The sequence below is a fragment of the Mustelus asterias genome, chromosome 4, assembly GCF_964213995.1.
Source record: "Mustelus asterias chromosome 4, sMusAst1.hap1.1, whole genome shotgun sequence".
NCBI lineage: Eukaryota > Metazoa > Chordata > Chondrichthyes > Carcharhiniformes > Triakidae > Mustelus > Mustelus asterias.
In genome coordinates this window covers 137930474-137948405 of record NC_135804.1, presented here as the reverse complement: position 1 = coordinate 137948405, position 17932 = coordinate 137930474, and the positions used below count along the sequence as shown (strand labels likewise).

General features: G+C 45.3%; 1 protein-coding gene across 2 annotated transcripts in view; it reads right to left on the bottom strand.

The window, feature by feature from the left end:
• rnf128b (ring finger protein 128b) overlaps positions 1-17932 on the bottom strand; it is a 156496-nt gene that overhangs the window by 36017 nt on the left and 102547 nt on the right. For both annotated transcript variants that reach the window (XM_078211789.1, XM_078211788.1), the window contains exon 2: positions 3227-3474. In XM_078211789.1, the coding sequence (XP_078067915.1) occupies positions 3227-3474 (248 nt within the window). The remainder of the gene's footprint in view (positions 1-3226; positions 3475-17932) is intronic.

Genomic DNA, 17932 nt, shown 5'->3' with positions numbered 1-17932 from the left:
TTTCATGTTCACCAGCCTCATGACCTCAGAAGAGGTCCCACAGCCTCTTGCTCATCGTGCCCCTGTGCCAACCTGTACAAGGTAAAAGGTCCTCCTCATCTGGATGGGAGCCAGTACTAAGGCGGGGCTGCCTGCAGCCCGCATCATCGATCAGTGGATGTGTAAACAAACCAGCCTCCCATCCATTGACTCTGTCTACACTTCCCGCTGCTTCAGCAAAGCAGCCAGCATAATTAAGGACCCCACGCACCCCAGACATTCCCACTTCCACCTTCTTCCGCCGGGAAAAAGATACCAAAGTCTGAGATCATGTAATCCAACTCAAGAACAGCTTCTTCCCTGCTGCTAACAAACTTTTGAAATGACCTACCTCACACTAAGTTGATCTTTCTCTATACCCTAGCTATGACTGTAACACTGCATTCTGCACTCTCTCGTTTCCTTCTCTATGAACGGTATGCTTTGTCTGTACAGCACGCAAGAAACAATACTTTTCACTGTGTGTTAATACATGTGACAATAATAAATCAAGTCAAAACAAATCAAAGTGATACATTAAGTAGGCAAGTCCTTCACAGGTTTTCCTCCAACTCAAAGCCAATAGGCCAGTGCTAAGCCCTTTACCTTGCCTGTGTCTGGAGATGGCCTCCCCACTCCACCCCTCCCAGGTAAAGTACATCCTGGATGCTCCTCCCATTCATACATGAATGTGTATGGAGACATTGCTCTTTGACCAGGGTGATGACAGCCCTGTTCAAGAAGCCTCACACAGATACTTTTCCACTTGGCTTCACTGCTCTCACGGCTCTATAGATAGACCATTGTCTTGGCAGCATAGAAAGACTAACCACATGACCCCTTGCCAGCCATAACCACTCACCTGCGGGGATGAAGGTTTGCATCACAAATTGGCTGCCCTCCACCAGCCGTGCCCTTGGAGGCATCCACCTCCCTCCCTCCCTTTACCCCGGTCTCTGACAGTAGTAGATGGCAAATGGCAAAGAGTGGACGGCAGCTCCACACCTCGCTGGGATCTCGATGTTATGAGACCCAGAAGTTGGAAAAACCCTACTGCAATGTGGGCTTCACCATAGAGAGGTGAACACAACTGAGCATCGTTGACATCCAATTACCTCAGTTATCAAGATGCTCTTTTAGTCAGGCCTCCCACGCTGATCTTGACCTCCACCCATCGGAAAAGACCCTCCTCCCACCGCAAGGATTCTCGCTAGCTAACTAACTGTGTGCTCAATGTCAGTTTAGGAAAATAGTACTCGTCACCTTTCAAACTCACTCCACCGTATTCTATCCTCCTGTCACCCACCAACTCCCCACCCCTCCATCAACATAGACCCACCCAAGATCACCATTCATCTCCCTTCTGTCACCCTTGAACTACCCACCCCTCCACCCCCCGCATTAGCCTAGACCTTATAACAATCCAACTCCACATACCTTTCCTCCCCTCAGAGTCACCACTCATTACCGTTCCCATGCCAACCTGCCCCTGCCTCCTCTCTGATCCACTTGATGAGACCTTCACCTAACAACCTCTCACCTTGGATCTGCCACCCTGCTGCATCTCATTCCCCACTCTGCTGTGACAGTTTTGTCCTGTCAGTAATCCCACTTCATCCCCTAAGACGCCCAGCATCGGACGACCCTGCCCCCCCACCCTCTAAGACCCTCCCCCCACCTTTCTCCCCGGCCATTCTCCTCTCCCCGCCCCCCCCCAAATACTCTCCCAACGTCCCCTATGAGCCGCCTTTCCTGAGAATCACAGGATCATAGAATCCCTGCAGTGCAGAAGGTGGCCATTCAGCCCATTGAGTCTGCACCGACCACAATCCCACCCAGACCCTATTCCCGCAACCCCACATTTATAGCCTGCTAATCCCCCTGACACTAAGGGGTAATTTAGCATGGCCAATCAACCAAACCCGCACATCTTTGGACTGTGGGAGGAAACCGGAGCACCCAGAGAAAAGCCACACAGTCCCGGGGAGAATGTGCAAACTCCACACAGACAGTGACCCAAGCAGGGAATTAAACCTGGGTCCCTGGCACTGTGAGGCGGCAGTGCTAACCACTGTGCCACCGTGCCACCCTTGTCCAGCCTTGGCGTAGCATTCATGAATGACACTCAAGTGAAGTTATGGAAGCTCCCCAAGAAGGAGACCACAACATATGCAGATTCCAAAGTCATGGCTTTGCAAAGTAACTCCAAAAATTGTCAAGCAGAGTTGAATACTTTGCAAATACTATGTTATTTTTGATTGTCAGGTTAGTTAGAAGAATCAAGTCTTGAAAATTGTAATATATAAAAGTATAAATAAGTAGTATGACTTTTCCAAGTTGCTCAAGCTTATAAAAACCCTTTCGATTAGATTACAGTCTTGGAATTCACTTCCTGACCACTCAGTGTGTTTAACTCCATCTTGCTCTTTTGATCCAGAACGATAACTTGGAAATGAATAGTGAACAGCGTAATCGCATAAGCGTTCTACACATTTACAATCAGTGCTGATTTCAACAGAGCCACTAACTCATTTTAAACAAAGGTTTGGTGTTAAGATATTGTAGGGAGTAACTTGATAGATTTCGTATGAATGCACTAAATACTCAGGGGATAAAAAGATAATTTCCAGTCTTTTTAAAAGCAATGTCTTTACAGAACCATAGAATAGAATCCCTACAGTGCAGAAAGAGGCCATTCAGCCCATTGCGTTTGCACCGACTCTCAAAAAGAACATCCCACCCAGGCCCTCCCCTCTGCCCTTGCCCCATAATCCCATGCATTTACCAAGGCTAATCCACCTAACCTGCAGATCTTTGGACTGTGGGAGTAAATCGGAGCATAGAATTCCTACTGTGCAGAAGAGGCCATTTGGCCCATCGAATCTGCACCGACTCTCCGAAAGAGCACCCTACCTAGGCCCAATCCCCCACCCTAACCCCGTAACCCTGTGCATGGATCATTGCCAATCCACCTAACCTGCAGATCTTGGGACTGTGGGAGGAAACTGGAGCACCCGGAGGAAACCCATGCGGACGGAGGGAGAACGTGCAGACTCCGCACAGACAGTGACCCAAGGCCGGAATTGAACTTGGGTCCCTGGCGCTGTGAGGCGGCAGTGCTAACCACTGTGCTGCCCACAAGAGAAAGATGGGAGACTTGGTCAGCAGTGCATTCCAATGCCCACAAGTACCGAACTGAGTAACATACCTGTTTTCTTGTCTGAGCCCTGGCAATCCGCAATCTTCTTGCAGAGTAGAAGATGAAATATCCCACCGTGGCAGCCGTGACGACAAAAAAGGAAACCGAGACAAAGAAAATGGAGTACTGGCTCATCCATGGTCCGTGCTGCTTCCCAACTTCAATCACCATGGAAACCGAAATGCCATTTTTCACCAGTGCCAAAATTTCACTGCCTTTGATGTTGCCAATCATAACTGCAACCGTATCACCCGTCCCTGTGAAACAGAAATACAATAAGCACACTGCACATTTCCACATTGAATCAACCATTAGCACATCACACATGGAGCATTGGTACAAATTCCAAGGATTCATGGAATCATACAGTGTAGAAGAGGCCCTTCGGCCCATCGAGTCTGCACCAACACACGAGAAACACCTGAACTCCCACTTAATCCCAGCCCATAGCCCTGAATGTTATGATGCGCCAAGCGCTTATCCACGTACTTTTTAAAAGGATGAGAGGCAACCTGCCTCCACCACCCTCCCAGGCAGCCTAGTCCAGACCATCACCACCCTCTCAGTACAAACATCTTTCCTCACATCCCCCCCTAAACGTCCTACTCCTCACCTTGAACCGAAGTCCCTCATGACTGACCCTTCAACTAAGGGGAACAGCTGCTCCTTATCCAGTCTGTCCATGTCCCTCATTATCTTGTACACCTCCACCATGTCGTCTTCCTTGCTCGAACAACCCAAGTCTATCCAACCTCGCTTCATACCTTAAATGCTCCATCCCAGGCAGCATCCTGGTGAATCTCCTCTGCACCCCCTCCAGTGCAATCACATCCTTCCTATAATGTGGCGACCAGAACTGTGCACAGTACTCCAGCTGTGGCCTCACCAAAGGTCTATACAACTCCAATATGACTTCCCTGCTTTTGTAATTTAAAGACAGGTCCAGGGGGAAGATGCAGGGGAGGAGCATGAGGTCAATCGCCCCTTCAGGCATGACAGGCCAAATGGCCTCCTTTGTGCTCTGCCCATCTGTTAAAAAATCCTGAGCACACTGCACGTTGCTGACTAAAAATGAGTATCGGATGTCTTAACCCAACCCCAAAAGTACTGTAAATAAAAAAAAAAGGGCTTTCCGTTGCAGCACAGGCAATGGTCTCCTCAGTGTGATTTAGCACTCGGGTATATTTTGCCACAGCTCTTCCCACTGCCAATATATCAGTCAATATTTGAGGAGGAAACAAGGATGGGGATAATCATTCCATCCTCATTCCATTCACAGGTGTGACAAAATGGGTTTGTGGTGGATGATAAACGGGAGTAACCACGTGTTTTTTGGGAGAGGGTGCAGTGTTTCTCAGGATCTCGCCCTCACGTAGGCCCCACGAAGCCAGATTGCTCTGCTTACTGCCTCCAAGTTAGGTAGCAATTCTGAGGAAGCTTCCAGGCTGCTGTGTCTTGATGGCTTCTGCTGCAGCAGGCTAAGAGACTACACAGTGGAACTACGCAGAAAGGTTAGCAGATAATGCAATGTCACCCAGTAATTTTGACATCGTATTGGTGGGGTGGGAGGGGAGGAAAACGTCAACAGTGTCAGGGAATCAATGTACAAAAGAGAAAGCACCACTAAACACAGGAACACACATTTACAACGTTGGATCGCTAATTAATGGGATTCACCAGGAAAAAAAACCTATGGCCTGAATTTTATGGCCCCGTGCTAGTGTCCGTAAGAAGGTAGGGGAGCACGGAAAATAAAATGGGGCGCCAACCTTCCCACACACCCTCAACTTGTTCCCACAAGTGTCAGCCAGTCCACATGCCCTTAGACCTACTGGAGGCTCTTAAGTGGCCAATTAGCTACCACTTAAGGGTCCCACTTCACCCCTTTGTGGGGAGAGCCTGGCAGCTGCACAGAGTGCTGGCAAGCAGGAAGTGAGGTATCTCCTTTCAAGTAGGGACGGCGGGGGGGGGGGTAGAAATCCTCTGTGCCCATCAGGGGCACCCCAGCCCCAAGGTGGTGTCCTCACTTTTCCCTCCTCTACAGCCTCCCCCTAACCTGAACACCCCCACCTCGCTCCACCACCTCACTGGTCTAGCCGTACCCACCCAAAGTCTCCAGGCGTATCTGAAAGTCCACGAAAGTCACTTGTTCCTTGGGGCAGCAATGGCCACTACTATGCCGGGATTACAGAGCTGCCAACTAATCAGAATGTGGAGATGCTGACTTTGGATTGGGGTGGGCACAGTAAGAAGTCTCACAACACCAGGTTAAAGTCCAACAGGTTTATTTGGTATCACAAGCTTTCGGAGCGCTGCTCCTTCATCAGGTGAGTGGAGAGTTGGGTTCACAAATAGGGCATATTAATCAGAGGTGAGGAAGTCCATGCTCATCCTATTAAGGCCATGCACCGCTGCGGGACAGCCAAGTTTCTGATCAGCGTAACACCGACTGACTTTCCAGTAATACATCTCCCCATAAAATCCACCCAGTTGTTGAAGGAAAATGAGATATGGATGGCAAGATTAAAAGCCATAAGGAACAGCCAATCAAAACTGAGGCAGAGCACAATGACCGCTGTTATTGAGGAAGCTTCAATCAACAGCTTCTCACATACACAATGTGGGGTCAATTTTACACAGTTACAGTAAAATAATTCAAATCTCCAATCGCCTCTGCAATCAAGGAAGTTTCAACAATTGATCTGAAAGAAAAAGAATTTAAAAGCTTCTGAAACAAACCTCAAGCCAGCCAGTTTACACAAGGACTTCATTTGTGGAATCAATTGTGTTCTGTACTGTAATTCTCAGAGAAACGGGAATTAAAATTAAACCCAAGTAAAACTACCCACTTTGCTAGAAAAGCAGAGGATTGTTTAAAATGGCGAGAGACTAGTGCCTGCTGGTGTGCAGAGAGATTTGGGATCCTTGTACACAAATCAAAAGTTATACGCAGATACAGCAAGGAAGGCAAGTGGTACAAAAACAGAAAATGTTGGAAAATCCCAGCAGGCCTGACAACATCTGTGGTGAGGGAATAGAGCCAACCTTTCAAGTCTAGATGACCCTTCGTCAGAGCTAAGACAAAGAGTCAACTAGACTCGAAACGTGGGCTCTATTCTTTCTCCGCAGATACTTTTTGATTTGATTTGTCACATGCATTAACATAGTGAAAAGTATTGTTTCTTGCGCGCTATACAGACAAAGCATACCATTCATAGAGAAGGAAATGAGAGAGTGCAGAATGTGGTGTTAGAAGCATAGAACAAGATTAAAAGATAGAATTAGAAGGTATGCTCAGCACAGCTTGCAAGAAGTCGCCTCACTCTTGTGCCATCTTGGAATTTTTTTTTGTCAGACCTGCTGAGATTTTCCAGCATTTTCTGTTTTTGTTTCAGATTCCAACATCCGCAGTATTTTGCTTTTATCTTGAGGCAAATGGTATACACTAGCTTCACTTGCAAGGGAGCTGGAGTGAGGAAGACTTACTGCAATTATACAGGGCTTTGGCGAGACCATACCTGAAATACAGTGTACCATTTTGCTCTCCTTATCCAAGGACGGGTACTCTTGGATGGGGTACAATGAAAATTCATCAGATTGATTTTTGGGACAAGATGGCTGTCCTATGGAGAAGAGATCGAGTAAAATGGATCTATGAGTGAGTTTAGAAGACCAGGAGGTGATCACATTGAAAGTTTTTAAAAGATCGTTTGGCAGGGTAGGTTTGAAAGACTGCTTCGTCTGACTGGAAAGTCGAGAACAGGAGATCATATAGTTTTCGGGATATGTGGTCAGTCATGTTGTGTGAAGATGAGGAGAGATCTCTTCTCTCGGGACTGTGAATCTTTGGAATTCTCTAACACAGAGCTCTGTGGATACTCAGTCATCGAGTATATTCAAGACTGAATTCGATAGGCACCGAGAGCTTTGAGGGATATTATGTTCAGGCTCAAAAGTGGAGTTGATCAGCCATTATCTTACTAAATGGTGGAGGAGGCTCGAGGAGCCAAATGGCCCACTCCTATTTCTTTTGTTCTTAAAACCAGAGCAGCTTTAATGGGCCAAGATGTGTTCAGATATTTAGGTTATCAGTTTTACTCTGTGCAGATGGAAATTCAAGTAATGGTATCTTGGTTCCTAAGGATCCATCTTTCCACACAAGGTCAGAAGCTCCATACCATGGTTACTGTTAAATTTACAACAGTAAATCTAGCTCAATGTTCAGAGCAGGCTAAATCAAATCCACTTTAAGAATGGCATTTCTGGTTGGCATTATAAAAAAGGACAGATGGACCAGTGCAGTTTTATTTAAATTAAAAAACAAAAGAATGAATGATTTGATTTTTTATTGTCACATGTATTAGTATGGTGAAAAGTATTGTTTCTTGCACGCTAAAAACACACTGTTCATAGAGAAGGAAAGGAGAGGATGCAGAATGTAGTGTTACAGTCATAGCTAGGGTGTAGAGAAAGATCAACAGGTTTTGACAGCATCTGTGGAGAGAGAATAGGGCTAACGTCGAGTCTGAATGACCCTTTGTCAAGAGGAATGAAATCGCACTCCAACAGCTGACAAAGACAAGCTCTCTCCAAAAATCTTCCCAATGGCAGTTTCTCCCTTCATAATCCCAGGAGTACATTGAAGAATTCTTAAGGGTTGACATAAACCCTGCCGTCTGCTTATGCCTGATTAATGTGCTGTTAAAAGTCAGTTGAGCAGTTGAAGAGTGAGACGCGTCTTGTTTTCCAACTAATGCCAGGTGCTGGTTTCAGGTCACTGCTCTTCAAGGCATCCAGGCAAGTATAAACTAGCATTTGCGGCAGCGTCATTTAGTAGCAACATCCATGACAACCCATCTATTTTATGATCAAAGTGTGGCCCCCTACAACATCTTCCAGCAAACAAGAAAACTATTATTCAACAGTAAACCTGGATAGATATTTAAAAAGTGAACACTGACAGGGCGATGGGGAAGGAGCGGCAGTTTGACAAATATATTTCAGAGAGCATGATGGGCCGATTGAGCTCCTCCTGTGCTTTGTAATCCGATGTCACAAGGATTTCCAGTAAAATTAGAGCTTCTTGTACCGGGCCTTATTTTAGGGCTTTTTCAAAATTGTTCAGGGGATGTGAGTGTAAGGACTTCAATCAGGCAATTGAGGTGGGCCTGTTAGATTATGAACTCCTTGATTAAGGGCCATATTGATGGGCCAATCAGGGAGCCCCTTGTTTTGTACTCAACCAGGCGTGTCAGTTCCTCTGGGACTCCTAGTGTAGACTGCTGACTGAAAGCACTCTGCATCTGTTATCAGACTTGTAAATAAAGGGATTTTGGTGAAGGGACTTCTGCCTCCGAGGCAGCATGTTGGCACAGTGGTTAGCACTGCTGCCTCACCGCACCAAGGACCCAGCTGCAATTCCCGGCTTGGGTCACTGTCTGTGCAGAGTCTGCATGTTCTATCCTTGTCCGTGTGGGTTTCCTCCGGATGCTCTGGTTTCCTCCCACAGTCCGAAAGACGTGCTGGTTAGGTGCATTGGCCATGCTAAATTCTCCCTCAGTTTACCCGAACAGGCGCCGGAGTGTGCCGACTAGGGGATTTTCACAGTAACTTCATTGCAGTGTTAATGTAAGTCTACTTGTGACAAATAAATAAACTTATTACAGTGGACATCGTTGGATGGGTCAGCAATTATTGCCCATCCCTAAATGCCTTGAGCTGAGGGGCTTGCTGGGCTTCTTAAAAGTCAACCACAGAGTCACAGAGGCCAGGCAGGAACGGCAGATTTCCTTCCCTAAAGGACATTAGTGAACCAGCTGGGTTTTAATGACAATCAACAATGGTTTCATGGTCATCAGTAGAATTTTGATTCCAGATTTTTTTCAATATTGTATTCCAATTTAATCATCTGCAGTGGTGGGATTCAAACCTGGCTCCTCAGAGAATTACCCTGGCTCTGTGAAGCACTAATCCAGTGACAATACCACCATGCCTCCCCTGAAGGATCCACATTTGTAAGCCAACTCCTGGCAGTTACACTTAATTCCTTTTCTAGGTGACTGAGCTGTAGGCTCAGGTTTTTATGGCCTTCTGAATGTCTCTGAAATATGTTAGCCAGGTATACCTGCGCCAGGAACCTCAAGCTCAGTGGTGGAGGTCACAGCGACCCTGACATTTATATATAAAAACAGGTATAAACGCAGCTGAGGTGGAACACGTCTACTAATCCACACTTAGTAAATCCTCATACTGCACCACCTACAAAACACATTGCAACAACTTGCCAAGGTTTCTTCGACAACAGCTTCTCAGTGGGGAGGTGATGGCTAGACTATCAATCCAGAAACTCAGCTGATGTTCTGGGGACTTGGGTTCAAATCCCACCATGGCAGATGGTGGAGTTTGAATTTAATAAAAATATCTGGAATTAAGAATCTACTGATGACCATGAAACCATCGTCAATTGTTGGAAAAACCCATTTGTTCACTAATGCCCTTTAGGGAAGGAAATCTGCCATCCTTACCTGGTCTGGCCCACATGTGACTCCAGAGCCACAGCAATGCGGTTGACTCTCTACTGCCCTCAGGCAACTAGGGATGGGCAATAAATGCTGTGATGTGGAGATGCCGGCGTTGGACTGGGCTAAGCACAGTAAGAAGTCTCACAACACCAGGTTAAAGTCCAACAATAAATGCTGGACGGCTAACGATGCCTATATACCATGAATGAATAAAAAAACCCTTTCTACTATTTAGAAGAACAAGGGACACAAGCAAGAGAACATCACCTCCCAAGTCTCTCACACCATCCTGGCTTGGAACTATAATCGCCATTTCTTCATCATCAGCTTAAAATCCCAGAGCTCCCTACCCAATTGCATTCTGGGTATACGTCCACCACACGGACTGCAGGGAAGTTCAAGAAGGTGGCTCACCATCACTTTCTCAAGGCTAATTAGGAATGGGTGATAAATGCTGGCTTTTCCATGTCCCATGAATGAATAAATAAAAGAAGATCCTAGGCTGGGGGGGTCCCAAGACAAAACCGAGGCACTTTTCAGAAAACAATTTTTATAAAAACTAAAATTTGGCTGGATTCCTAAGCTGCTGCACCTTGTTATTCAAACACCTGCAAATAGTGATAAATGCCTACAATTAGCATTCAACAAACTGATTTCTCAAAATCAGCTGCCTGTGCGCACACATTATCTTGCATGTGATTATGCAATGCCAGTCGCTATGGCAATAATCAGCTGTAGCTTATGTTGACAAACTGATTACCAATTTGTCAAAGCGGTACCAGGTCACTGGCATAATCGTCCTTAGCAACTGTCCACATTACAGCATTGTTCACACCAGAACGGTTAAGGTTTGAAAGGTCACTGACCCCAAACGATAGCCCTCCCTTTTCTCTTTCCACAGATGCAGCCTGTCGTGTTCCCAGCATTTTCAGAAGTGCTTTGCTAAAGTTTAAACTACAAAGAAGGAAGACCTGCATTTACATGGTGCCTTTTGTGACCAAAGCATTTTACAGCCCAAGTACTCTGGAAGTGTAATGGCTTTGGTAATGTACGAAATAAGCAATTAAATTTGTACACAGTGCACTCCCATAAACTGCAGTGTGATAATGACCAGATAATCATTAAGTACTGCTGGCGGAGGGATAAATATTGGCTAGGACACCAGGCAGAACTTCCCTTCTCTCCTTCGTAATAATGCCATGAGTTCTTCACAGCTACCTGAGGGGAGACACTCAAATTTGTTATTTGAAACCTTTTCAACAGTGCAGCTCTCCCTTTATACTGTACCAAAATGCCAATCTCAGGAATAACTTTTGACTTGATTTGTTATTACATAGAAACATCGAAGAGAGGAGCAGGAGGAGGCAATTCAGACCTTCGGGCCTGCTCCGCCATTCATCACGATCATCCAACCCAATAGCCTAATCCTGCTTTCTCCCCATAACCTTTGATCCCATTCGCCAAGTGCTATATCCAACCGCCTCTTGAATACATTCGATGTTTTGGCATCAACTACTTCCTGTGGTAATGAATTCCACAGGCTCACCACTCTTTGGGTGAAGAAATGTCTCCTCACCTCCATCCTAAATGGTCTACCCTGAATCCTCAGACTGTGACCCCAGGTTCTGGACTCCCTCACCATCAGGAATATCCTCCCTGCATCTTCCCTGTCTAGTTCTGTTAGGATTTTATAAGTCCCTATGAGATCCCCTCCTCATTCATCTGAACTCCATATTGTCACATGTTTTAGCATACAGTGAAAAGTATTGTTTCTCGTGCTACACAGACAAAGCATACCGTTCATAGAGAAGGAAAGGAGAGCGTACGGAATGTAGTGTTACAGTCGTAGCTAGGGTGTAGAGAAAGATCAACTTAATATAAGGTAGGTCCATAATTAGAGCATTGTCAGAGTGTTTGTAGGAGTTCGAGTAGAGTTTTAAAAGCATCAAACAAAAGATAGAATTAGCGGGTATTCTGGGCACAGCTCGCAAGAAGTCGCCTCGTTCCAGCGCCAGCTCAGCTAACACACACATTGTCTACATATCACTATTTAAATGGTAAATTCACATTTATATTGAAAAATGGACCTATGAACCAGTGAACACTTAACTGGAGCCTCAAATCTCAAAGGTTGCAATCTCAAACCACCTCCTCTGCCTAAAATTGACACCCATGGAGAACCCCATGTTCAAACCACACAACAGCATTGGAAATGCCCCATTCTACAAGCTGTTCGGCACCAACCATTGGGTAGAGGTCTATAAGAATTTGCCCAAAAACAGCTAGTTGGAGTAATGCTCAGTAACCATTAACTACCATATTATCTGTGGCCTGCTCAAATTCCCAGTGCTCTTCAAACCCAATCTGACTCGCATTGCTACGCCAACTCACCCCCAGCCCATCCTCTTCGCCCACCAGTTTTTCCTGAGGCTCTGAAACCGGAGAGGTTGGCAGGACTGCGATGGGCATTTGCCCAAGAAAGGCCACCTATTTTGGATTCGGTTTTCCTTAAGTTCACATGTCAGACCCAACAAGTAATCAACACAAAACAGTTAATGAGGGCAATTTGTATTATTTATTGGACACAAGTTAGAACAAAAAAACAGAATTACAACGCTGGCCTCAGTAACCGCAGGTTAATTTAGCTACTCAGTCCCAGCCCCAACCATGGGTCACTGTTCACCTATGTTAAGTCTGAGGGCAGAATTTTCACAGTAACTACATTGCAGTGTTAATAAGACCATAAGACACAGGAGCAGAATTAGGCCATTCAGCCCATCAAGTCTGCTCTGCCATTTAATCACAGTTGAGATGATTCTCATCCCCGTTCTCCTGCCTTCTCCCCGTAGCCCTTGATCCCCTTATTGTTGATCAAGAACCTATCTATCTCTGTCTTAAAGACACTCAATGACCTGGCCACCACAGCCTTCTGTGGAATGAGTTCCAAAGATTCACCACCCCTTGGCTGAAGAAATTCCTTCTCATTTCAGTTATAATGTAAGCCTACTTGTGACACTAATAAGCAATAAAGAATTAGGTTTGATCATGATGGCTTTTCCAAAGCAGGGTGGCATCTACTTTGACAATCACTGTCCATTACTATGCGTGTTATTCCAGCCACGACTCAGTGGATAGCACTCCCACCTCAGAGTCTGAAGGTCAAAGATTCAAGCCCTATTCCAGTACACTATCCACACAGACAACGTCAGTGTGCAGTACTGAGGGAGTACTGCTAAAGGCAGCCAGAGTCCTCTTGATGTCCCAGTTCAACACATATCCCTCAGGTCATTTGTGGAAGATGAATATTTGGTCATTGTCATATTGCTGTTTGTGGAATGTTGTGGGAAAATTATCTGCTGTGTTTTAGAATCATGGCATGTTTACATCACACAAGGAGGCTATTTGGCCTGTACAGCCCACATTGGATCAATGCAAGCAAAGCATCAAAGTGGTATTGCCACTCGACTAGTAATCCCGAGACCCAGGGTAAACGCTCAGGGGACCAGGGTTCGAATCCCACCACAGCAGATGGTGAAATTTGAATTTAATAAAGTCCAATGATGACCATTGTCGACTGTCATTAAAACCCATCCGGTTCATAATGTCCTTTGAGGAAAGGGAAATCTGCCAAGCTTAACTGGTTTGACCGACATGTGACTCCAGAGGGATCTTTGTTCAATTCAAGGGCAATTAGGGTTGGTCAATAAATGTTGGCCCAGCCAGTGATGCCCACATACCACAAATGTTTTTTTTTAAAAATGGCCCCTTGAGCCTGCTCCACCATTCAATAAGATCATAGCTGATCGAATCATGGCATCAACTCCACTCAGCTGCCTGTTCCCTATCATCCCTGATGATCCTATAGTTCAAGAATCTGAATATATTCAAGACAATGACTCAATCTCCACTGCTCTCTCAGGCTCTCTCTAGATCTAAACCACTCGCTGCTTATAGTTTTTTCCTCATAGAATCATACAGTGCAGAAGAGGCCATTTGGCCCATCAAGTCTGCACTGACTCACCGACAGAGTATCTTACCCAGGTCCTCTCACTCGCTCCATCCCTGTAAACTCACATATTTACCATGGCTAATCCACCTAACCTACACATCTTGGGACACTTGCAGCATGGTTAGCACTGCTGTCTCGCAGCGAAAGGGATCTGGGTCCAATTCCGATCTCGGGTCACTGTCTGTGTGGAGTTTGACCATTCTCCCAGTGTCTGCGTGGGTTTCCTCCGGGTGCTCCAGTTTCTTCCCACACTCCAAAAATGTGCAGATTAGGTGGATTGGCCATGCTAAATTGCCCTTAGTGTCAAGTGGACTAGCAAGATAAATATGTGGGGTTATAGGGATAGGGCATGGGTGGGATTGTCGTCGGCGCAGACTCGAATGGCCAAATGGCCTCCTTCTGCACTGTAGGGATCCTATGATGTAAGGGGCAATTTAGCATGGCCAATACCATGTCGCCATTGGTTCTTTTTCCAGTTACTTAAAATTGGAGTCCTTTGGTTTTCATCTCTCCCGCCAATGGGAACAAGTTCTCTCTCACCTACTCTGTCTAAAGCCTCAGGGTTTTGAACACCTCATCAACATTCCTCTCAAGCTTCTCTTTGAAGGAAGCAACTCCAGCTTCTGAAATTTACACACTTAACCAAAGACCCTCATTCATGGAACCATTCTTGTTAATCTTTTCTGCACCCTTTCTGAAACCTTCAATTCCTTCCTGAAGTATTGTGCCCAGATTGGACACAATACTCCAACTGGGGATGAACCAGAGTTTCATAAAGCTTCAACATAGCACATTTTCCTGCATTGCTACAATCTTCAAATTGGACGTGTACAGCTTTGAGATGCCCTGGGGTCATAATAGACGTTTTAGAAATACAAATCTTTTTTTAACATCAGTACTTTAGGAAAGATAGCAAAAAAGGTCAGTGTTTTTGTAACCACACCCAGTGTGAATCATTTGGTTTCAGGGAACTGGGGGTAAGCAAACAATCTGTAGATGTACAAATATATGCTGTGAATCTACTTAATATAGTGTATAATTAAAAAATATATCTCAGTTACGGAAAAAATATTATTCCAGAAAGTGAGAGCAACACAGTTATAGATGTGCTTATGTATTTCTTTCCTGTGCAGTGTGACTAATTTGCATCTCATTTGTATTTCAGAACTTGCATCATGTATCACAGTCCAATTAAAAGTATCACAGAACATCACACCAGAACTTAACTATGAAGTTTCTTTCTTTGATTTGCTTTATCGTTGTCACATGTATTAACCTACAGTGAAAAGTATTGTTTCTTGTGTGCTATACAAAGCATACCGTTCATAGAGAAGGAAATGAGAGAGTGCAGAATGTAGTGTTACAGTCATAATAGGGTGTAGAGAAAGATCAACTTAATGCGAGGTAGGTCCATTCGAAAGTCTGATCGCAGCAGGGAAGAAGCTTTTCTCGAGTCAGTTGGTATGTGACCTCAGCTTTTGTATCTTTTTCCCGACGGAAGAAAGTAGAAGAGAGAATGTCCGGGGTGCATGGGGTCCTTAATTATGCTGGCTGCTTTTCCGAGGCAGTGGGAAATGTAGACAGAGTCAATGGATGGGAGGCTGGTTTGCGTGATGATTGGGCTACATTCACGACTTTTTGTAGTTTCTTGCGGTCTTGGGCAGAGCAGGAGCCATACCAAGCTGTGATACAACCAAAAAGAATGCTTTCTATGGTGCATCTGTAAATTTTGGAGAGAGTCGTAGATGACATATCAAATTTCCTTAATCTTCTGAAAAAGTAGAGGCGTTGGTGGGCTTCCTTAACTATAGTGTCGGCATGTATTTCATGCACAGAATGAATTTTCTTTGGTGTGAAAATATTGGGTCCTTGGATGATGTACATTTATTCCAATTAAATTAATCAGCAACAAAATTTAGTGAGTTTAAAATAAAGAGGGTCCTTTATTCAAGCACACTTACCCCAATTAACACAATGTCACACACAGGAGGCAGTGGCGCAATGATCTCATCGATGGACTAGGAATCAAGAGATCCAGGGTAATGCTCTGGGGATCTGGGTTTGAATCCCACCATGGCAGATGGTGAAATTTGAATTCAATAAAAATCTGGAATTAAGCGTCTAACGATGATCATGAAACCATTGTCGATTGTAGGAAAAACCCATCTGATTCACGAATGTCCATTAGGGGAGGAAATCTGCCATCATTACCTGGTTGAGCCTATAAGTGAACCCAGAGCCACAGTAATGTGGTGGACTCTTGAATACTCTCTTGAAATGGCCAAGCAAGCCACTCAGGTTATCCAACCGCTACCAAGAAAAGGAATGACCAAGAAAAATGGTTGCAGTTAAGCATTTCAGTTTCACGGCGCCCTGCAGGAGTTTCTCAGGGGAGAGTCCTCGGCCCAACCATCTTTAGCTGCTTCATCAATGACCTTCTTTCCATCTAAAGGTCAGAAGTGGGGTTGTTTGCTGATGATTGCGCAACGTTCAGCACTATGCAAGACTCTTCACATACTGAAACAGTCCAGGTCTAAATGCAGCAAGACTTGGATGATGTTCTGGTTTGGATTGACAAGTAACATACGCACCACACAAGCGCCAGGCAATGACCATCTCCAACGAGAGTAGATCGAAGCCCTTAAATATTCAATTGCATTACCATCGCTGAATCCACACTCTCAATATCCTGGAGATTACCATTGACTAGAAACTGAACTGGACCAGCCATATAAATATTGTGGCTACAAGAGCAGTTCTGAGGCTAGGAATACTGCAGCAAGTAACTCCCCTCCTGATGTCCCAGAGCCTGTCCACCACCTACAATACACAAGTCAGGAGTGTGATGGAATACTCCCCACTTGCCTGGATGGGTGCAGCTCCAACACTCAAGAAGCTTGACACCATCCAGGACAAAGCAGCCCCGCTGGATTGCTACCCCTTCCACAAACATTCACTCCCTTCACCACCAATGCACATTGGCAGCAGTCTGTACCATCGACCAGATGCACTGCAGGAACTCACCAAGGCTCCTTAGGCAGCATCTTCCAAACCCACGACCACTACCATCTAGAAGGACAAGGGCAACAGATACGTGGGAACACCTGGAGGTTTCCCTCTAAGTCACTCCCCATCCTGACTTGGAAATATATCGGGTCAAACTCCTGGAACCCCCCCCCCTCCCCTACCAGCATGCTGGTACATCGCATGGGCTGCAGCAGTTCAAGGCAGCAGCTCACCACTATCTTCTCAAGAGTACCTAGGGATAGGCAATAAAGGTGGTCTAGCCAGCAACACCCACATCCCATAAATGAATTTAAAAAACTATTTCTCACACACATGTACAAAGACTGAATGCAGATAGAGACAGTGCAATTTTACAGAGTTAACTCAGTCTCTGATTTACCTTCTCCGGTCTCCCACATGGAGCTCCTGTGGTTTTGAGTGGATTTGATTAAGTGAAGGTCTTGTAAACCAACATTTCACAGCAGGTTGAGGTTTCTTGCAGTGTTGTAGGAGTTTGGTTCTCAAGTGAACTTTGAAACTGGAACAAGTTACGTTCTTTGACTGCTTGATGACTTGCAGCCAGTTAGAGTTTCTTTCGCAGACTAACTGAGGACTGATGGCTCTGATGATTCGGAGTCCTGGGACCATCCTTAAACTCAGTCTTGATCACATGACCACAGTTAACACCCCTGAGGCCCATCCAGTCTGGTTCGAGCGGAGGCTATCATGATACAACGGGAAGTTGAATGTAGCCATTGAGTTTCGATATTCCTCTGTTGTCTGGTATGAAAGATGGAGACAGACGGTTTGGAAAAGTTTGGACTATTTGAGGCTTGGAGGGCCGAAGGGCCTGTTCCTGTGCTGCACTATTCTTTTTCCATTGTCTTTGGCTGATCCTTAAACAAGGAGACATGTGAACTCCACAGATGGCAGTGAGGTACTATCACTTATGTCCATATTTAATTAGATATTCACCGGAATCTTGATACAGTCTGTAGCACAAATGCCAACTTTTACAAATGCACCATAGAAAGCATTCTTTCTGGTTGTATCACAGCTTGGTATGGCTCCTACTCTGCCCAAAACTGCAAGAAACTACAAAAGGTTGTGAATGTAGCCCAATCCATCACGCAAACCAGCCTCCCACCCATTGACTCTGTCTACACTTCCCGCTGCCTC